This window comes from Caretta caretta, chromosome 11 (genome assembly GCF_965140235.1).
Source record: "Caretta caretta isolate rCarCar2 chromosome 11, rCarCar1.hap1, whole genome shotgun sequence".
NCBI lineage: Eukaryota > Metazoa > Chordata > Testudines > Cheloniidae > Caretta > Caretta caretta.
The window spans coordinates 80,321,773-80,345,363 of record NC_134216.1 but is presented as its reverse complement, the minus strand read 5'-3'; the positions used below and the strand labels follow the sequence as shown (position 1 = coordinate 80,345,363).

Genomic DNA, 23,591 nt, shown 5'->3' with positions numbered 1-23,591 from the left:
AGATTTCACCAAACCCAGGCTTTCATCTTTTCTAATGTATTGCTGGGGGACCTGCATTCTCAAAATTGCAGATAAATACAGCCACAGGAAATGGCTCACATAGAAGAGTTCACAGAAACTCCTGTTAGGGTCTTGTAACACACAAAGGGGGGCCTGTAATAGGAATTCTAGCTGTTTATAGCTTAATTTCAGGTTTGGGTCATAACTTCCTTGCTGTAGTCACAAAGCAACTTGCTCACAGTACATAATTTGCAAAGGGTTGAGAATTGCAAAATTATGTTACTGTTGGAACAGATTCAGTTACCGTACAGCCTTCTCCATTAGATACTTGCCACTAAGTAAAGGTCTGTTGAGCGTATACAGAGGTGGTAGATCTTCTATCTCTGCTATCCGCTGGTATACTGCTCTGGATAGATGGTCCCCATGATATAAACTCCCCAAGATGATGCTAGAGAAGTAAATTGGCTCCACAAAGAGGCTAAGTAAGGATCCTTGAATACCCAACACGTTCCACCTAAGGGGAAGGAAAAAAAAAACACTTTCTTTTTAACAGAACAAGTAATCTTGACTAGAAACAAAAGGAGACAATCTCAATGGACTCGACTTTCAGTCTCCCCTCTTGCCCAAAGCCTGACTTTGTTGTAGCTGTGTACCCAGCCAGAGTCCCACAGCACAGCGTTACACCATGCCTGTGGAGCACATCCTGGAGTCCTGAACATCAGCAGGTGCTGCAAATCTGCGATATGGCAGCCAAGGCCCAATTTCAGAGGCAGAGTCCATGACTCTGGTTCCGCACTGCCATAGCTGGTGGGGCCTCTCCAAACGTCCTAGTGTAGGGAGAGGGATGAGATCTATCCAGCTGCGTGAACGTCAGTCACACAGGACAGGATGAGAACTCTTAGCTTGAAGTGAGCACTGATGTCTTCAAAACAGATCCGTCAGTGGGAAAGTCCCCTTTCCCAGGGTCGGGATGCAGGACACTTCCCAAAGTTTCTCCTCCTCCCCACAGGAGACAATTCTGTCCCCTTCACCCACAAGTCGCCCTTCCTGTATTGCTGCTTTGAATGGATAACTGCAACTCCACAACCGCTGTCGTGTCTATGGGCTCTGCAAAGGGATTCTCTAATCTAGGAGCTCATACGCACACAGTCTTTGCCCCTTTCAGCAGCTTCACAGATTTTGACTGTGGAAGCCTTGTCTGCATTGGTCTGACCATCCTTAGGGTAGGTCAGGTTGGTATGGAACCAATATGTGCAGGAGTAAACTACCTTTTACACCCATGTTCAAATACATCAGGATTTAGATGACTGCCAAGCATTTAAAAGACTTTAAAAAACCTCAGTCCCCATTCTGGGGTATTTGGATCAGTCTCTGTCTTGCAGTGCACCTGCAGAATATTTCTGCAAAATTAATATATCAAATTTAACCCTAACGGCCCCCGAGTGGATGAAAGAAGGAGGGGAGGTACAATTTGGTGCCCTTGCATAGGAACTAGCTACAGTTGTAGTTCTTGGGCTCATCTAAGCATGGGGCTTGTGGTGTTAGCCACCCTTCGTAAGGAGCCAGGAACAGTTGGGGCAGCAGAGGGAAGCACACTCTTGAGGCACTGTACTTCTTTGAGCTCCAGCTGGGATGGCACAGCTCCACCACATTCTTAGCCCAGGCCAAAGATTACAGGACACAATTGTTAAAAAGGGTCAACGAAATCCTAAACTTATAACCCTGTGTAAGAACCCTGTAACATTACTAAAAAAGCTCAAGCTTACTATAGTAAGGATGAACATGAAAACACCATATACCAGTTTACTCACCTGTCATTAAAAATGTTTGTCCCAAGTTACTGGGAGAGCAAGTAGCATTTTGCAGTAATGCAAAACGTGTAAGGGAAAGATTAAGGCATATTTTATATCATATTTACATTATATTTGTTAGCCAAATATTGGAAAATAAAAATAAAGGAGTTGTGAGAAAATTATTTCAAATGTATTTCATTAGTTTTAAAGCTAAACAAGGTTTACAACAGAATAACACTTTACATACACATTATATATAAAAGACTACATTAATGATCATCTTTATATGTGAGAAGTCAGTCACAATTTTAGAATTAGATCCACTGAGAACATTTCCAGACTTTACCAGAATTAGAATTTTGCTGGCACAAGCAGATATTTAGATGACCAGATACCTCACAATGGTTCTCCTTACCAATATTCCAATTGCCAAGGTGTTGCCTCAGTATTTGCAGTATTCCTTATTCCAAGTATGAGGAAGCATATGGACTACTGCAAATACAGAGGTAGCACTATTTAATACAAAACTGGAATGAATTCAAGGGCAAACGATGTCAGTTTCGGTCTTACAATTGCACCTGTAATCTATGTGCACTCAAATTAAGGACAGCTTCCACAAGCCCAGCCTATTACATTTGAATTTCAAAAACCCTACCAGGAAGACCAGAATGCATAGTGTGACCCTAACCCAAGCCTTCCTGTGCACACCTCTGTGACCCTGACCAAAACCTTCCCCCTGCCGCCTTTCTCCCTGCCTTTGTTAAGTATCTATAGTTTTTCAACTACACAATTCGGTGACCCTACTCAGTGCAGAAGATGAAAACTAACATCTGGGCTGGTTTAAAAATTATATTGATTAAAGCAAAACTAAATCTCTTAAATGCGTTTGTGCCTAGAAAACTAGATTCAAATTTGATTTCGCTCACAACTAAAAATGATCATACTAGCCCCATCAGAATCACTGTGGATATTTTTCAATACCACAAAATGATTGAGCAATTTTCTATGATTCAGGCTGTTTTTCTGTTTGAGAAAAACATGGGACTTGAATGGAAATACTGTAGGTCATAACCAAGACACAATGACAGGGCTACGTAGGCAACGTTTTTACAGCCGATTTCCAGGTTATATTTGCTTTTGAAGTTAATACTATTTGTTTTCACTCTCATGACATCGCGTATTAGCATCTTCTCATTTTCTAAGTATATTGTAGTATTATTTTTTAAAAGGGTCACAAACATCTTCTCAATGTTGTTTCATGGACATGTACATTTAGGGCCCAAATTTAGAGCCCAAATTTTTGAAGTTAACAGGCCAAAATTCTCTCCTCATCTACATCCATTTATCTTCACCGCAAACAATGAGGTTACAAAGGTGGGAGAGCAAAATTTAGCCACAGAGTTTAGTAACCTCACAGGATGCATCATGTCCCTGCAGTATTATGGGGTCGATGAAAAGTGCTCTCTTCAAATCAGTGTATAAAATATTAAGAGAAAGTGGCTGCCTCCAAACCAAATATAGGTGGCCTTGCACCTGATTTACAAACCAAACACAAACCTACCCCTCTCCCACCTGGCTTAAGAATAGGTTTATAAGAATAGGTTTATAATAATTGATTAGCTTTTCAATGTTACACATTGCAGTAGGGAAGACACAAGATCTGGCCCAAGGGCACAGTGTTATATTTAGGGGGATTGGATGGCTCATGAAACTGGTAATGAAAAATAAATATTTCACCAGTAGGTCATCAGTTCAACTTCATTTCAGCTTAGTTGTGAGCAAAAGTCCACAAAGCCTACGTGAAATAAATTGGTGATCTTAGTTCAGTTCGTAGAGGCCAGAGAGCCACGTCACAAACACATGGCTACCTCTGTCCCTCAATCCTTTCTTACCCTTAACAGAGAGAATAAAGACTGAGGCCCTGGTCTAGGAAAATACTTAAGCGCATACTTACCTTCAAGCACACAAGTATCCCACTGCCTCTGAAGAAGTGGGTTTTTTACCTACGAAATCTTATGCCCAAATAAATCTGTTAGTCTTTAAGCTGCCACTGGACTCCTTGTTGTTTTTGTGGATACAGACTAACACGGCTACCCCCTGATACTTGAGTATCCCACTGAAGTTAATAGGACTGACTACTCAAGTGCTTAAAGTTAAACATGTGTTCTCATGTATTGCTGAACAGAGGCCTCAATGGGCATGAAGACCTCTTCCCAGCCTAAGATCTGGTTTCTGTGGAACAGCCGTAGGCACATTAGCAGGGCAGTGCACAAAACCTGTGCTGCTCGTGCTTGTGGGTTTAAGTTCATAGGGCTGGCAATCAACTCCCTTTCGTGAGCTTTTCTAAAGCTATAAAATAGAAATGACATTTTAAACATATATTTCCATTTTAAACTTTTGTGCAGTCATACGAAAAAGTAAAGTAATTGGCAATATGCAACATTCCTCTAACTACAACTCTGCACTTTTGTGAGTTACACACAATGCAAGGAGAAGCCATTCAAACTGATATGGGGAAGTGCTGCCCTGAAATACTGGCATGCAAGCATATCCAGAAGGGATTAAGAACTGACGTTAATTTCTGAGCAGCCTTTCATGAGGCAGGGCAGTGTTTCTCAGCCTTTTTGATACAGGGGACAGGCTTGCTGCCTTCCTAAGCTGTGTCATGGAGATCTCAGGGTCTGGCCATTGAGAAATACGGATGTAGAGCACTCCATGGATAGAAGGCATTTGTCAGGCTTTCATTTTAATAATCACCAAGGTTAGCCAAAGATTATGTTTAAACAATCTGTTTGATCAGGCATCAGAATTTCTACTACTTTGTAATCCTGTCCTAGAAACAATTAGAAAAGGTGCCTAAACATGAAAATGGCAATTAAAAGGTACAATTCAAAGTAGCAATCCAGCCCTTTTTTACAGATAAGAGGTTGCAAGTTTTGTTATAGTGACTCTCACTATCACCACTGTGGTTAAGAGTTTATCATTGTTCTCATTACTATGTTTATTAGCTGCTGCTGCTTCTCTTAGAAAAAACAGACATAAGTGATGCCATTTTATTTAGAAATCTGGCTACTGAATAGTTACAGCAATTAGGGGTTTGCAAGCAAAAGGCAAAGATTAAGGCGATTTGCTTGTATGATTCAAGCTTTAAAGTTAGCTTTTAGAACTACAGAAGGGCTGAACCTGCAATTCCTACTAATTCAAGTCGTCCCACTGATTTCAACTGGGCTACTCAACTGAACAAGGAGATGCAAGATTAGGTTTTAGATTGAGAGTACAGATTAGTCCTGGTCTGTCATATGACATACCTCTTTATCATTATCTGAGTGAATAAAGTTCCATAATCACTGTTTATTTTATGAAGGAGGAATTGCATAACCTGTAATGCAGCTTTTGTCTTTGTTATCAGCTTTACTGCCAACTAGGCCTGGTTGAAAATTTTCCATCAACATTTTCTCTCGCTCTCTCTCCCCTTTCTCTTTTTTTACTGATAGAAAATTGGTTTTCTGGCACAAAGAAATTAAAAAAAAAAAGCTATGGAAATTATGATGTGCCATCAAAAAACCCCCGAACATCTGAAAAATTTCATCTAAAATTGAAACCCACACTGGCTTAGAAATGCTGCCGCAGAGGCTCACAAGAGCTGCAGTTCAGGTACCTCATGTCCCCTTCTCCTAGCTGGACTGGGTTTTCCAGCTGGACGAGCAGTGGTGTGGCCGCAGGGTTCCTATCTCTCCTGCTTCTGAGACCCCTCCAGACCCTCTGGAAATCAGTCTCATGTTCAGGGTGTGCAAAAGAGAGCGCTGGCTCTTTCCTGTTACAGAGTGCCCCTCTCACCTCCATTGAAAAAACCCTTCTGTGTGTCAGTCATCTTCTCAGACCAGAGGCCAACAGTTTCCAGTGCAAATCTCTACTTCAGTTAATATATAATTAAACTCCTACCAGCTGACTGTTGCTGTCAATGCAGTTGTTTCAAGGATTCAATCAGACAAGCCATTAATATAGATACAGAAACATATACAACTGCTGTTGTATCACTGATGTTACAAATTAATTGTTTAAAAATTCTAATATTTACTCAGTTTGAAGGATTTTCTCTCTATGGTACATTAGGTGAATTTTGCAGAATTACCATATACATTCCTTTTCCCTTTATTCAGAATGCACTTTTTATCTGTGCTACTAACATTGCCTCAGCATTACACACACGTTTGTGCTTCTTGATTTTTTCTATTTTCAGTCTTTTCACATTTAATATGAGAGAAGGAAAACCACAGGTTCACATCAGAATCTTTCAAATAGGGAGAGTCGTGGTTTCCCTGCTATGCTGTCAAATTTCCGCCTCAAACTAATATATGCCCATAGCCAAGTGGGCTGCAGGCGCTTGACATTTCTGAATGTATTTATTTAAACCGATTTCATCTCTGAACAGATGAGAGAGATAAATATATGTCTAATTCTGCATCAGTACACGAGCACAGACTCTGCCAATGTACTTCTTGCTGTAATAAGAGGATGGGAATTTATGCTGCAATTTTTAAAAATTGATTCTATAGAACACTTGTTATTTACACTACTCTGGAGCAACAACAGGAATGAGGGCGCGTAACTGTAGCAGATGACAAAGCAGAATGTTCACAACTCTCTTCCTAACATCCTGTTATTTGTACGGTAATAGAAGTACACAAGGAACTGCTTTATGCAATTAAAATTCATAACCTTTAGAATGTGCAGTATCAGAGTTTATCTCAGGCATTCTTTGTTTACAGGACCTCAGTCTAATGCCAAAACAGCACTGGTTGAACAATGAAATTATATTTACCATGGAATGAAAAACTTGACAAAAAGTGGTATTTCCCACTTTTATGCCCAAAGTTATTCTTATTAATATCATTTGTGAGATCAACAAATGTGATCTATAAATGTGATAAATCTTTTGAAGCACTTGGAGGAGAGGAAGGTGATCAGGAACAGTCAACATGGATTCAGCAAGGGCAAGTCATGCCTGACCAACCTGATTGCCTTCTATGATGAGATAACTGGCTCTGTGGATATGGGGAAAGCAGTGGATGCGATATACCTTGACTTTAGCAAAGTTTTTGATATGGTCTCCCCTAGTATTCTTGCCAGCAAGTTAAAGAAGTGTGGGCTGGATGAATGGACTATAAGGTGGATAGAAAGCTGGCTAGATTGTCGGGCTCAACGGGTAGTGATCAATGGCTCCATGTCTAGTTGGCAGCCGGTATCAAGTGAAGTGGCCCAAGGGTCGGTCCTGGGGCCGGTTTTGTTCAATATCTTCATAAATGATCTGGAAGATGGTGTGGATTGCACCCTCAGCAAGTTTGCAGATGACACTAAACTGGGAGGAGAGGTAGATACGCTGGAGTGTAGGGATAGGATACAGAGGGACCTAGACAAATTGGAGGATTGGGCCAAAAGAAATCTGATGAGGTTCAACAAGGACAAGAGCAGAGTCCTGCACTTAGGACGGAAGAATCCAATGCACTGCTACAGACTAGGGACCGAATGGCTAGGCAGCAGTTCTGCAGAAAAGGACCAAGGGGTTACAGTGGACGAGAAGCTGGATAGGAGTCAACAGTGTGCCATGGTTGCTAAGGCTAATGGCATACTGGGTTGCATTAGAAGGAGCGCTGCCAGCAGATTGAGGGAAGTGATTATTCCCCTCTATTCGGCACTGGTGAGGCCATATCTGGAGTATTTGTCCAGTTTTGGGGCCCCCGCTACAGAAAAGATGTGGACAAATTGGAGAGAGTCCAGTGGAGGGCAACAAAAATGATCAGGGGGCTGTGGCACATGACTTATGAGGAGAGGCTGAGGGAACTCGGCCTGTTTAGTCTGCAGAAGAGAAGAGTGAGGGGGGGATTTGATCGTAGCGTTCAACTACCTGAAGGAGGATTCCAGAGAGGATGGAGCTTGGCTGTTCTCAGTGGTGGTAGATGACAGAGCAAGGAGCAATGGTCTCAAGTTGCAGCGGGGGTGGTCTAGGTTGGATATTAGGAAACACTATTTCAGCAGGGGGGAGGGTGGTGAAGCACTGGAATGGGTTGCCTAGGGAGGTGGTGGAATCTCCGTCCTTAGATGCCTGGCTTGACAAAGCCCTGGCTGGGATGAACCATCCCGATGAGTCGAAAGAATAGTAAATATGGCAGGCGACCAGCTTGGCTTAATAGTGAAATCCTAGCGGATCTTAAACATAAAAAAGAAGCTTACAAGAAGTGTAAGGTTGGACATATGACCAGGGAAGAGTATAAAAATATTGCTCGGGCATGTAGGAATGAAATCAGGAGGGCCAAATCTCACCTGGAGCTGCAGCTAGCGAGAGATGTCAAGAGTAACAAGAAGAGTTTCTTCAGGTATGTTGGCAACAAGAAGAAAGCCAAGGAAAGTGTGGGCCCCTTACTGAATGAGGGAGGCAACCTAGTGACAGAGGATGTGGAAAAAGCTAATGTACTCAATGCTTTTTTTGCCTCTGTCTTCACGAACAAGGTCAGCTCCCAGACTGCTGCGCTGGGCATCACAAAATGGGGAAGAGATGGCCAGCCCTCTGTGGAGATAGAGGTGGTTAGGGACTATTTAGAAAAGCTGGATGTGCACAAGTCCATGGGGCAGGACGAGTTGCATCCGAGAGTGCTGAAGGAATTGGCGGCTGTGATTGCAGAGCCATTGGCCATTATCTTTGAAAACTCGTGGTGAACCGGGGAAGTCCCGGATGACTGGAAAAAGGCTAATGTAGTGCCAATCTTTAAAAAAGGGAAGAAGGAGGATCCTGGGAACTACAGGCCAGTCAGCCTCACCTCAGTCCCTGGAAAAATCATGGAGCAGGTCCTCAAAGAATCAATCCTGAAGCACTTGCATGAGAGGAAGGTGATCAGGAACAGCCAGCATGGATTCACCAAGGGAAGGTCATGCCTGACTAATCTAATCGCCTTTTACGATGAGATTACTGGTTCTGTGGATGGAGGGAAAGCAGTGGATGTATTGTTTCTTGACTTTAGCAAAGCTTTTGACACGGTCTCCCACAGTATTCTTGTCAGCAAGTTAAGGAAGTATGGGCTGGATGAATGCACTATAAGGTGGGTAGAAAGCTGGCTAGATTGTCGGGCTCAATGGGTAGTGATCAATGGCTCCATGTCTAGTTGGCAGCCGGTATCAAGTGGAGTGCCCCAAGGGTCGGTCCTGGGGCCGGTTTTGTTCAATATCTTCATAAATGATCTGGAGGATGGTGTGGATTGCACTCTCAGCAAATTTGCGGATGATACTAAACTGGGAGGAGTGGTAGATACGCTGGAGGGGAGGGATAGGATACAGAAGGACCTAGACAAATTGGAGGATTGGGCCAAAAGAAATCTGATGAGGTTCAATAAGGATAAGTGCAAGGTCCTGCACTTAGGACGGAAGAACCCAATGCACCGCTACAGACTAGGGACCGAATGGCTAGGCAGCAGTTCTGCGGAAAAGGACCTAGGGGTGACAGTGGACGAGAAGCTGGATATGAGTCAGCAGTGTGCCCTTGTTGCCAAGAAGGCCAATGGCATTTTGGGATGTATAAGTAGGGGCATAGCGAGCAGATCGAGGGACGTGATCGTTCCCCTCTATTCGACATTGGTGAGGCCTCATCTGGAGTACTGTGTCCAGTTTTGGGCCCCACACTACAAGAAGGATGTGGATAAATTGGAGAGAGTCCAGCGAAGGGCAACAAAAATGATTAGGGGTCTAGAACACATGACTTATGAGGAGAGGCTGAGGGAGCTGGGATTGTTTAGCCTGCAGAAGAGAAGAATGAGGGGGGATTTGATAGCTGCTTTCAACTACCTGAAAGGGGGTTCCAAAGAGGATGGCTCTAGACTGTTCTCAATGGTAGCAGATGACAGAACGAGGAGTAATGGTCTCAAGTTGCAGTGGGGGAGGTTTAGATTGGATATTAGGAAAAACTTTTTCACTAAGAGGGTGGTGAAACACTGGAATGCGTTACCTAGGGAGGTGGTAGAATCTCCTTCCTTAGAGGTTTTTAAGGTCAGGCTTGACAAAGCCCTGGCTGGGATGATTTAACTGGGAATTGGTCCTGCTTCGAGCAGGGGGTTGGACTAGATGACCTTCAGGGGTCCCTTCCAACCCTGATATTCTATGATTCTATGATTTAGTTGGCGTTGGTCCTGCTTTGAGCAGGGGGTTGGACTGGATGACCTCCTGAGGTCTCTTCCAATCCTAATCTTCTATGATTCTATGATAAGGGAAAGAGCCTAAAAACTATTTACTAGTAATTCTGTTTGTGATAGACTCCTCTAAGCCTTACGGTGCTACCAACTGGGAAGCAAGGAGGTAAAGTGTTGTGAGCCCCCACTCCTGATTATAGAGGCCTCAGCCAGTCCCCATCACTCCTGTTAAAGAGACCTGCAGACTAAGAACAGAATGCAAGATAGTGAGACAAATAATTCACAAACAAGCAATGGCACCAACCTCCAACAGGGTAGGAGGGTGGGATGCAGAATGGGAGAAAAGGAGATGACAAACAGAATTCATAGGAAGTAATATCCCCTTGCCATAAGTATCTATTTTCTTCTATCCTATGGCAGTGGATTCAAACCCAGACCGCAGACATCACATGCAGTAACTTCAAAAGGCAGGCATTCCTTACTGTGAGACTACAAGACCCTGTGGCTGCTGGAGGTATCCTGAGAGCAGAGAGTATGCAAAGACATTCTTGCAGCCATCCAGAGATAGGGGGATCAAGGAGAAAAACTCCCAGAAATATAATGTGTGAAAAGAGGGGTACCCCGATAATTGCCCTAGCAGGCAACAGAAGTCATCACAGTTAGACTGTCACAGTGGAACAGGATGTAGTAATTCAAGTACCAGGGGCTCCGATGGCAGAAGAGCAACATGAAAGGTGTAGCTTGAGAAGACTGATACTCAACCTGCATTGCTCCATGGACCAGTGACTCTGGGCTGGCCATCTGTTCACTGCATCACCCCATTCCAAGAGTCTCATATTGGTGGGGAATACAGAAGTGAGGGATGAAGAGAAGGCAGAAAGAAAGGGTGGATGGAGAAGCCCACCAGTCCAGAGAGACAAACTGTTAGTGTAAAAACAAGGGTTCCTCCAGGGAATAGAAGGAGTGCCATATGGGCAACAGGGAAGTTACAAGGGAAATAGGTCCTGAACTTACTCCAACTCTCAGTGCTTAAGTCTCACCATCATCAAAACAAGGACACAAATACTTCCCTGTCTCAGTCAGATTGTGAAGCCTGTCTCATTAGTATCTGTAAAGTCCTATTAGAACCTATAAGTTGATATTTGCAGACAAAAAACCTACATGAATATGCAGTTAAGGTGCAATGTATATATCAGCATTGTAAGGGTAAAAAACACTACCGGAATGTTTTAGTTATCCCAAAAGAAGTATCACAAACCCAGGAAATTCAGTGTTAAGGTTTCACTTAAAAGAAATGTAAACATGTTACTGTTTGGAAATGCACAGCGAAGGCACCCAAGCAACCTTACCACTGCAGTACAGTGCACCATGCAATAACCACACGATTATGATCAATCCATTTTAGTGACTGTGATTCCAGACTACATTATCCTGATTTTTAAAGACTCAGTTTTTTCATATCTTTTCCTCTCATGGTGTCACTACAGGGTAGCATTAAGGTTGAGTGTCCTGGCTCGGAGCTCTGCTCTTTCACCCTCTCCTTCCAGCCTGAAGGAGAGCTCTCAAGATTTCTTACCTCCTTTTCTTCTTTAGTGACCCTGCAACAGGGAAATAGAGTGAAAGAGGCAGTGGGAAGGAAAGAATAGGAGACTCAGGAGAAAAGGCAAACAACATTGGTAAGAGGATGTTCTGGCTGAGGCTAAGTGATCAAGGGCAGAGCTTCACATCTCTTTGCTTCACAGTAGTGGGCATCATGATGCTGTTTGTCTCTTAATCTACTGATGTAGGATGACAGAGGATTGATATAGAACAATAATGATCTTGTGAGTAGCATTCAAATACAAAAGAGTCTTTGGATGTTCAGATCTCCTTGGGAGGATATCTCTATGGAGCAAAGAGTTATCAAGTTTGGGAATGGAATATCTGCAGCTTGAGAGACTCGGGCAGGTGTAAGTGAGGGGAGGTAATTTTGATGAGTGGTGGGACTAGCTCCCCATAGAAGATGGTCAATGATCTGCACTGAGTTTGCAGCACTGACCACTCCAGACTCTTCATTGTGAAGATCGGAGAGAAGACAAGAATGGAGAGGATAAAAGCATGAATGGATAGAGGCACTTCCTAGAGGCCTGCAGCATTCTTAACAGGCTCATAGCCGAGCCAGCCCAGTAGCAAGCTGCTACTGAGGGACCAGAGACAGAGGACAGGGCAGTGACATTGTAGCTTAGCTTAGAATATACAGAGGAAGCTGTTCAGGAGCCAGAAAGTTTAATCAGTGAGTTGCCTGTATGACCTTTTATGGGCAGAGTTATCTCAATAGTCTTTGCCAGACTAGAGGATTTACTATGCAAGTAAACTTTATCTTTACCAAAATACAAAACGTTTGAACATAATGTTACTTTTGTTTCATTACTGGACAGTTTTTATGCATTAAATTATTTCAATAATGCAAATGGTGTCATATCTTTTGTTAAATCCCAATAAAAACCCAATGGCATCTGAAATTGGTTAGTAATGGTATGGTATTGAATACTGGAAATTGCATAGTAATAAACCCATTAAAAGTGAAATTGGCAGAACATGACTATAAATGTAAACACTGGGCCTCCTTACTCCTCATACAGCATCCCCTCTATGTGTCTCAGGGTCGCATCTGCTTTCTCTAGTGACACTCACATTTTTACTCTGGTTACCCCCCTGAATTACAACTAGCTATGAGAGACTGACCTGGATTCTGTTCTGCGTCACACAGAATCAACAAAATAGTCAAATGAATTCTGGCTGAATAATCTGTTTTTTTTTAACTCGTGATGAATACAACACAGTTTTCATGTCTCAGATGGAGTTTACAGAGTTGGCAGTTAGGTATGTCACCTTGAATTGTAAGCTAGGAAATTTGTGTGGCCAGTCATCGTAAAGAATAAATAAGGAATGCGCATGTCATTCTTATAGAACCAATTTTTAGTGTGTAACTGTATTTGAATCAGTGGATAGTCTGGAACCAGTATGGAATGAAGGTTTGTAAGTAGAGTAACATTTTCAAAATGGAGCTTTTGTGATCTCCCAACAGGTCCTGACTTATTCATAGAAGTTTAACATATAAAAGCATACATTTCTCACACACTATAGGAACCCTGATGGTTCTCCCACAAGGACAGAGAATGGAGAATCAAGCAAGTAGACCTCTCTCTCTGGTTTTAATTCTCATATAACGCTTATACAGCACAGTGAATAGGTTCAACCCACTTTGTATTTTACAAATGTATTTAACAATATTTTAATCAATTAATCCTGGTTTGATAAAATGCATAAACTATTTTTTATTAAAAAAATAAAAGGACATACATACACAATATCCTCAACTAAGAAAAGCTGCCATTTCTTTTGTGTGATTTGTGGGACCCTATGGGGTACTGGGAAAATGTAGAGCTGATTTGAAAAGCTAGCTTGTCATTTTCCTAAAATTTCCCTGAGGTTGCTACACTTTTCAGAGGATACAGCTGTTTAATTTGGGGGACAATAGGTTGGTTGAGCTTGTTTGTTTACATTTTAACAAAGTCTTTAACTAATGAAAGAGCACAATAACTAAAACAATAAAAATAAATCAGTGTCACATTTTCACAGACGAAAACACTACTTTTATTAAAAAGCTTTCTAGCTATTAATTTTTTTTAAAAAGGTCACATTTAACTGTATCAACCAAGTAACAGGTTCTTAACTAACGATGTTTTGCCATTTAAAATGGTATTGTACATTTACATATGAAGTATATAGACATATATCTACAGCACATTGGCACAGTCTATATTTTGATCGAAGTTGTATAGAAGCATGACTTACACAACATACTCATGCATGTTGTATTTTGCCAATACCACATTATATCTGACGAAAGCTACATGTTGTAATAATAATATTATTCAAGATATTAACAATACAAAATGATGCAGATATAACAAAGTAGCAAATTTAGTGAATTAGACTCTATGGCACTCTACCACCTTGAAGAGAGAAAATATGCTTGTGGGATAAGTTTTGGATGGAATAAATGATTCCTATCCTTCTTGGGCTTGAGCCTCACCACTGAAGCCAATGGGAATTTTGTCACTGACTTCAATGGGAGCAGAATCAGAGCATCTAATCTCATGCTGGGGGTCTAGACAACGAGCTTGATCTACAACCTCTACATTCACCTCCTGGGTCAACTAATGAGTGACTCAGACAAGACACTGTCAACATGACATCTGAAGACCATGTAGAATTTCCATCCATCCAGATGTTCAGGCTATGCGGAAAGCAGATATTAAGTACACCCTCCAGCAACCTATGTTTTAGGATACAAGCTGTAACCAGGGTCCCCATTTCAGAATAAAACCAGAATAATAGGGAAGAGAAACCAGACACTTAATATCTTACCTAGCTATCTTGTCACTGCAAGACATAGTAAGCAGTCTCTCTCCCTGTAATACTCCGTCCCACGTCTGGATGGTAGTAGTAGATCGGACTGGAATTGTCCCTTCTCCAGATTCTATTTTTGTCCGTAGCTGTCCTCTTGCTTTCCGGTTTGGATGTCTGTCTCCCTGATCTGAATGACAAAAATTGTTTTAAGTCAATTAAGAAACAACTGTGCAGAAGCAGTGGTCATGAAATGAGTGAAGGCAATATATTTTTATGCTGGTAACCATCTTGCAAAAGGTCACAAAGTTTGGTACCGATTTCTATTACTCATTTTAATTTAGCTACAGCATCAAATATCTTTCCTGTATACAATATTCTCCAAAATACATTTTCTATTAAACCAAGCTTTTCAGGAAAGAACATCTCAGATATAGTATTTAGTTCTGAAGTTCAGTACTGGGCATTTCAGTGCTAGAATGAAATTAACAAATCAGTGTAGTTTTGCCATGTGGGCCCCAGGATATTAGAAAGACAAGGTGGATGATGTAATATCTATTATTGGACCAGCTCTCTCACTGACAGATGTTGGGCCAATAAAAGATATTACCTCTCTCACTTTGTCTCATTAACAAATCAGGAAATTCAGAGAAGAGCAACAAAAATCATTAAAAGGCAGCAATGATGAGGAAGCCCAATGAGTTCCATAAGGACACAAAGTGAGTTATTGGCTTATCCCTAACAGAACCCAGGATCTTCCCAGCTCTAGCCTCTAGCCCAAATGGCCAGTTTTTCTGTTTATATTTAGTTTAAAGTAAATGGTCCAGATTTTCAAGAAGAGATCTTTCTTCCCCCCAAAAAAATCCATATACAAGAGGCCAGAATTAAAATGACTGCTTACTTCTAACGTTGCCATTTGTCTGTAATCAAATATACTCTAAGCAATTCCTTGATAGCTAGAATCATACCCTCTTGTGCTGCTTCATGTGGTGAGAAAATCCGAGCATCTCCACATGGAGAGGTGCTGATATAGAGATGAAATTGCACATTTTCTTTCAGTTTAAATCCGCCTCGTTCAGACTTGATAAAGATGGATTTTTGTTGATCTTCTTTATTACTGGAATATAAACAAAGAAGAGAACTGTAGTCAAAACCTGAAGAGAAACAAATGCAGGAGATTAAGCCCAGTCTAACTTACTATACATTAAAATTATTAACGTATGGCATCAAATGTGTCACCTAAGCGTTACTGCAAACCATACAGAAAGAAAAGAAGTTAGAAACAAGAAATAAAGAGTACCTGACATTGCCCAGTGAACTTATAAAGCACCATTAGTAACTGAAACAAAACTATACATCTGCTAGTCCATTTGATGGCATTTTAATTTTATTTCCACCAATTCAAAGAACAGTTGAATAACTAAAATGTGTTTACACTTTGAAGAACGACATGATTAATTCATAACTCACTATTTCTGAACCACAATAAAAATATCAGAGTTCAATATAGTTATAGATATGCCTCCTTAAATGAGTGTTTTTTTGTTAAGCTCACACTTTGTGACAGGGACCAGAGCGTTCAATTTAAAATTTCAGTAACTTCAGCTATTTTATATGATAATTTTTTCAATGGGACTCCTTAGCTTTGTGTTACAATTCAACTAATCATCAGATAGACACATGATGTTCATAGCACAATCTCAGCCTCCTTAAACTTACCTTACAAACAGCTCAAGTTGTGTGTAAAGAAATTTAAGCAGGCACCTGCGAGATATAATTTCTGCATGGCAATCGTTTAATGCAAGACCACGGTCACTCATGTATTCTCCATTTATGCATTTCGTCCCTGTGGAAACACTTATAACCTGGGCATCCTTCACATCTGTACCTGGGAAACAAATTTCAGGAAGAAAATGTAATTAAATGCACACAAATTTAATAACTGACTTTCCTTTTGGAATTCAAACATGTTCTTAAAAAAGAAAGTATTTTTCTTCAAACATTTTCTTTACAAAAAAAAGCTTCAATCTGAAAGCGGAGGTTATTTACCTGGAACTGGAGGTTCTTGAAATGTGTGGTCCCTTTCTGCATTCCACTGAGGGCAAGGTGCAAGCGAAGTGCCCACAGCCAGAGCTTTCCGAAGTAGTAATGTCCTTGGGTCCATGCATGTGCCCTTACATTGCCTCATCGTTTCGACTAAGGTGGTAAAGGGCAGCAGGGCTGGCCTTAGGGGTGGGTGACCCCCCCCAGGTGCTGTGGTCAGGGGGCGCCATGCGCAGTGCAGAGGTGTGCTGCTGGTGGGAAGGGTAGCACCCGGAACAGTGAGTGACAGCAGGGAGTGCTGCGCATGGGTGAACTTTCAGGAGGCACAGGGGCATTGCCGCCCCGCAAATTCACAGAGGCAATGCGTGGGGGTGTGCCCAGATTTCTTCCTGCTTCTCCCCATGGAAGAATGTGTTCAGGGGGGTGAGTGGCAACACATGGAGCGCTTGGTGTTGCTGCTGGGCTCCCTCCCCCCAGAATGTTCCTCTGGGCTGGGAGGGGGGGATGAGCAGCAACACCAGACGCTCTGTGCGTCCAGGTCACTTTCCCCACCAGGGCTGTGTAGCATCAGGAGCTGCTGTCTTGCCCTTCCCTTATGAAGCCCACATGGGGGAAGTGATCTGGACACAAGGAGCACCTAGCGTTGGAGGGGGTGCAAGGGACTGGGGAGAAGGGGCACAGGAGGGAGTGCAGGGGGCTGGAGAGAAGGGGCACAGGAGGTGAGTGCAGGGGACTGGGGAGAAGGGACACAGGAGGAGTTAAGGGAGAAGGGGTGCAGAAGGGTTTGGGGGAGAAGAGACACAGGAGGGGAGTGCAGGGGTTAGGAGAGAAGGAAGTGTGGGAGGAGCTAGGGGAGAAGGGGTTATTCATTATGATAGTTATTACTGTGTATTTTACAAATAATTTCAGACATACGTTTCAGATTAGATGCCTGAAATCGCACTCAGTTTTATCAGCAAAAACAACGAGGTGTCCTTGTGGCACCTTAGAGTCTCACACATTTATTTGGGCATACGCTTTTGGGGCTATAACCCACTTCATCAGATGCATGGAGTGGAAAATACTGTCCGCAAATCTACTCAAGGGACACCATCATAGGACCTAGCCACATCAGCCACACCATCAGGGGCTCGTTATCCTGCACATCTACCATGTACATTGGACAAACCGGACAGTCTCTATGCAAAAGAATAAATGGTCACAAATCAGACATCAAGAATTGTAACATTCAAAAACCAGAAGGAGAGCACTTCAATCTCCCTGGACACTCAATAACAGATTTAAAAGTGGCCACTCGTCAACAAAAAAACTTCAAAACCAGACTTCAAAGAGAAACTGCAGAACTTGAGTTAATTTGCAAACTTGACACCATCAAATTAGGCCTGAATAAAGACTGGGAATGGCTGGGTCACTACAAAAATATTTTTCCCTCTGTTGATACGCACATCTTCTTGTCAGCTGTTGAGAATGGGCCACTTCCACCCTGATTGAACTGGCCTCGTTAGCACTGACCCCCAACTTGGTAAGGCAACTCCCATCTTTTCATGTGCTGCATTTTTATACCTGCCTCCTGTATCTTCCACTCCATGCATCTGATGAAGTGGGTTATAGCCCACGAAAGGTTATGCCCAAATAAATTTGTTAGTCTCTAAGGTGCCACAAGGACTCCTCGTTGTGTTTGCTGATACAGACTAACATGACTACCACTCTGAAACCTGTCAGTTTTATCAGTGACTACCATCTCTCAGCTTCTCTGCACTAGCACAAGATGAGTTCATCTCCCCCTAGGTCTGCTTAGGTTCTCTCCTTCCCTTACTCTCTTCTTGGGAGCATGCAGAAACCTACCAGCAGGAGCCAAAGATTTGAGCCTGAAACCTTTACGCTGTAAGGAGTCCTTATTCATACTCTTAATCCCACTTAACTCAGGAAGGTTCCAAGATCTGTCCCCAGCTCCTGCTGCAGCTCAGCAGTTCAGAGTTTTGGAGCAGCACTATATTTGTGTTGATTTGTCTGCAAACATTTTAATGTTTTGCTGCTGTCATGAGGAATAAAGAACGATTCTATGCTTTTTATCCCGAAGTAAAATCACATATGGCAGACTCCTACTGGCTATATACAGAGCATGTTGTGAGAGATAAAGCATGTTTTCTTGCTGATTCTGAGACAGACATTGTAGATGTGTAATGCTGTTAAAGCTAGAATGTTAGAGTTTGCACAGGAATTACCCTACAAATTAATTCCTAATAAAGATAATTTCTTCAGAATAAGCACTGGAATCATCTTTTATAATACTGATTAGCCTAATCAAATTATTTTTGTAAAGATTGTTTAATAGCAGACAATATATGTCTACGTCCAAAATTTATAACCTTTATGCCATCGTTTTTGCACTTGTTTATATATTTTTATTATTGCTTTTTGTTTTTTAGCTAACTCAGAAGTTGCTAGGTGGTTGCTATACAATTATAACAAGAGAACCCAGGCAAACCAAGCGCTGTATGTTCTGTACTCCGTTTGACTGGTTATTGTGAGTATGTTTTTTAAGCCTTAATCTCGTGAGACTCCAATTCCACAGCTACGGATCGTGGAAATTCCTGTAGTAGGTGATGGAGTGCTCACCCCGTTGTACTGGAATTTATGAAAGAGTGCACTTCTGTTTTAGATTACCTACCTCCCACTTTTTTTTAAAAATTACATATCCAAAAACAAAACAGGTAAAATAAGTCTTTATCCTATTTGGTTTTTTTTTAAATATTAACTCTGCAATTACGGACCAGCAAGAAGGAAAGCTGATCTATAAATGATCTTTTCTCATGGCATTGTATTAAACCAGCTGGACAGAGAAGATATAAGAGACAACCTCTAGGAAGTAACGTCTTTTATGATGTACTGAAAGATTTGCTGTTCTGTATAGTGTTTTGAAGTTGAAACTCCCCGCCCCAGCCGCACCCTGCAAATCACGTGGTGTGACAGTGTGACAAATTTCCTGTGACAGCGGTTCTCTGGTTTTTTGCCTTCCGAGTTGGGCGGCCAGAGAGCGGCGGCTGCTGGCCAGGCACCCAACTCTGAAGGCAGCACCACCACCATTAGCAGCACAGAAGTAGGGGGGCAATACACCATATACCACACTTTGTTCTTCGCACGTAAAAGGCATGGGGCCCTACGTACATCCAAAGAGTGGAGCTGCCGTTTCTCACTTGAGGCGTGCGGTTTGGGAAAGAAAGCAGGCACGTGTGTGGGTTGGTTGTGGTGGAAGCAGGAAACCACCTTTGGTTGAAATTTAGGATGCAGGTGTATTGAGACCTTGTCCTTATGGAATGTAGTAAAAGGGGGGGTTTCCATCATAGCTACCAGTTCACCAACCCTCCTTGCAGGGGTAATGGCGACCAGAAAAGCTACTTTCATAGAAAGAAGAGACAGGGGGCAAGAGGCCAAAAGTTCAAAGGGGGAGTTCATTAATGACGTGAGGACTAAGTTGAGGTTCCATTGAGGAGTGACAGCCTGGATGGACGGGTATTTGTGTACAAGGACCTTCCAGAATCTGGTAGTCAAGAGGTGGGTGAAGACGAAGTGCCCCTCCATGGGAGGGTGGAAGGCACTAGTGGCCGCTATATGTACTTTGATGGAGTTGAGAGTGAGCACTAAGGTCTTTAGAGAGAGAAAATAGTCTAATAGCATGGGGATGCCCATGGCCTTGGGGTCAAGACCTCTATATAGGGCCCAGGTAGTGAAACAGGTCCATTTGGCCTAGTAGGATCACCTTGTGGACTCCTTTCTGCTATTAGAGAGGATGTCTCAGATTGCCTGTGAGCATTCCTGCATTAGGAGAGGCATCCATCCAAATACCACACTGTGAGATGAGGTGCCCTCGGTGTGCCATTGTGTTGCGTGAGTAGCTGCGGGAATGTTGGGAGCAGGAGTGATGGACACTGACACGTGAAGAAGAAGAGGAAACCAGAACTGGGGAGGCCAATATGGAGTAATCACAGGATGACCGTCGCTCTCTCCCATCTGAGTTTGTGCAGAACATGTGGCAATAGAGGGCACTATATTAAACCGTAGCTGATCTGGTCCGACCAGTTCATGATCAGGGCGTCCCCTTGCAAGTGGACATTGAGTCCTCCCCTCAAACAGTACTGAATGCGCTTGGTGTTGGTGAGATGCAAAGAGGTCCCTGATCAGTGTTTCCCAGTGGCTGAAAACGTCCACATCTACCGTGTCATGCAATTCCCATTTGTAGCAGGTTACTAAGTTTCTGCTGAGAGCATTGGCAAGTACATTCTGAGCTCCCAGAAGATAGGCTGCCGACAGGAGGATATGATGTGAAATGCACCATTTCCAGTTCCACACATAGTGCTCGAGACCGCGTGCCCCCTTGCTTGTTTATGTAGTAAACCTTAGTAGTGTTGTCTGACATAATGAGGACATGATGAGAACAGATAGTTGTTAAGAACATGTGGCATGCCTTGCATGCCGCTCAAAGTTCCAGGATGTTGATGTGCATCCTGGCTTCCCGAGTGGTCCAAGTGCCTTGCATCCTGTGATCTCCCTTGTGGGCACCCCAGCCTTTGAGTGATGCATCCATTATAATTGTAACACTTGTGGAGCATGGAAGGAAGGGCATATTGAAGCAAATGTGGAGTGGGTTTGTCCACCATCAGAGGGAAGAGAGGATTTCTGGTGGAACGTTGAGAATGGTGTCCATGAACTGGTGCATGGGAGAGTAGACTCCCTGCAGCAAGAGTTGGAGACAGACGAATCTTAGGCAAGTGAAGTGCATGACGTATGTGCATGCTGCCTTGTGACCGAGGAGGGAAAGGCAAGTTCTTCTGGCTGATACCAAGGGGCTGGAAGTTACTAAGGTGATCAGGTTCAGTAAGCTCAGGAATCTGTCTTTTGGGAGATAAGCGTGTGTGGAGGCCACGCTGATGCATGCTCCTATGAATTCTAGGGATAGTGTAGGGCGTAAAGTTGATTTTTCTGTGTTGATGCTTACTCCTAGGAGGAGAGGAATAGAAGAAGCTGGGATGCCAATTCTCGAGCTGCTGCTCTGGACTGTGTCACCAGCAGTCAATCATCTAGATAAGGGAAGAGAAGGACTCCTTGTCATGAGAGGTGAGTCACTACAACACAGAAAACTTTTGTGAAATCTCATGAAGCAGTGGTAAGTCCAAATGGGAGACCCCAGTATTGGAAGTGCTGAGGACCCACCATGAACCTCAGGAATCATCTGTGGGTCACACGTATGTCACTATGGATGTAGGCATCCGGCATACCTACAACCATGAACCACCTTCTAGTGAAGGTATGAATTGCCGCAAGTGTGACCATGCGGAACTTTGATTTTCAAATGAATTGGCTGAGGTGTCGGAGATCCAAGATTGGTCTCCTTCCTCCCTTCTTCTTGGGTATGAGGAAGTAGTTGGAGTAGAATCCTGTGCCCTAAGGGTCTGCAGGGACTGGCTCCATTGCTCCTCTTTGCAGGAGGAGTCGACCTCTATGGCAAGAATACTGTTCATAGAATCATAGTATCATAGAAGATTAGGGCTGGAAGAGACCTCAGGAGCCAGGGCTTTGTCAAGCCAGACCTTAAAAACCTCTAAGGATGGAGATTCCACCACCTCCCTAGGTAACCCATTCCAGTGCTTCACCACCCTCCTAACAGTGTTTCCTAATATCCAACCTAGACCCCTCTGCCCCATTGCAACTTGAGACCATTGCTCCTTGTTCTGTCATCTGCCACCACTCAGAACAGCTGAGCTTCATCCTCTTTGGAATCCCCCTTCAGGTAGTTGAAGGCTGCTATCAAATTCCCCCTCATCCTTCTCTTCTGCAGACTAAATAAGCCCAGTTCCCTCAGTCTCTCCTCGTAAGTCATGTGCCCCAGCCCCCTAATCATTTTTGTTGCCCTCCACTGGACTCTCTCCAATTTGTCCACATCCTTTCTGTAGTGTGGGGTCCAAAACTGGACGCAATACTCCAGATGTAGCCTCACCAGTGCCGAATAGAGGGGAACAATCACTTCCCTCAATCTGCTGGCAATGCTCCTACTAATACAGCCCAATATGCCGTTAGGCTTCTTGGCAACAAGGGCACACTATTGACTCATATCCAGCTTCTCATCCACTGTAATCCCCAGGTCCTTTTCTGCAGAACTGCTGCTTAGCCAGTTGGTTCCCAGCCTGTAGCAGTGCATGGGATTCTTCTGTCCAAAGTGCAGGACTCTGCACTTGTCTTTTTTGAACCTCATCAGATTTCTTTTGGCCCAATCCTCCAATTTGTCTATCCTCCAATTTGCTGGATCCTATCCCTACCATCCAGCATATCTACCTCTCCCCCCAGCTTAGTGTCATCCACGAACTAACTGAGGGTGCAATCCATCCCATCATCCAAATCATTAATGAAGATGTTGAACAAAACCGGCCCCTGGGGCACTCCGCTTGATACCAGCTGCCAACTAGACATCGAGCTGTTGATCACTATCCGTTGAGCCTGATAAGCTAGCCAGCTATCTATCCACCTTATAGTCCATTCATCCAATCCATACTTTTTTAACTTGCTGGCAAGAATACTGTGGGAGACTGTATCATTAGATGGTACACTTTCCTCAGTTAGTACTGAACTAATATTCCAGCACAATGATAGCAGGCATGATGTTCTTGGAAATGCAATTTTTTGGATGAGATATAAAGTCAAGGTTCTGGTAACTTACACTGATGGAAGATCCCATGGCACTTACTGCAGGAATAAGGTGATATTCCTAGTGTCTTGGGCAAATTCGCAGCTTTGGTAATTATCAGAAATTTTTTAAAGCCTTTTGGCATAGCTTTGCATGGATATAGTGAACTTGAAGAAGTGGAATTTGTTCACATAGGTTCATGGGGTCAGCTCTTTCAGATTTGCTTTAGGTTCAAACCACATTTGAAATCTGATGCCAATGTTCCACAGCCTCAACTATACCCCAAGTGAATTCTGGAACTCAACCCAAAAGACCCTTTCCAGAATTCAGGAGGCAGTAGATCTTGGGGAGTAATCCTTTGGTGCCTCTTGAAGATCCTGGAAAGAGTGGGTGGGGAAAAACCAGGCCAACTGCAGAAAGCTCTTTAAAGTAAGGGGACAAACTAAGGCCTGATAGGAGAAGAGAGATGGAAGTGAGATGAGGGATTGAATCTAGGTTAAAATTCCAAAA

At 43.0% G+C, this 23,591-nt stretch overlaps 1 protein-coding gene across 6 annotated transcripts in view; it reads right to left on the bottom strand.

Moving 5' to 3' along the window:
* The window catches only part of ADARB1 (adenosine deaminase RNA specific B1), a 244,668-nt gene that overhangs the window by 20,700 nt on the left and 200,377 nt on the right, over positions 1-23,591 (bottom strand). For all 6 annotated transcript variants that reach the window (XM_048868933.2, XM_048868928.2, XM_048868932.2 and 3 more), the window contains 4 exons: positions 16,079-16,247; positions 15,328-15,476; positions 14,381-14,549; positions 333-514 (listed from right to left, as the gene is read on the bottom strand). In XM_048868933.2, the coding sequence (XP_048724890.1) occupies positions 333-514; positions 14,381-14,549; positions 15,328-15,476; positions 16,079-16,247 (669 nt within the window). The remainder of the gene's footprint in view (positions 1-332; positions 515-14,380; positions 14,550-15,327; positions 15,477-16,078; positions 16,248-23,591) is intronic.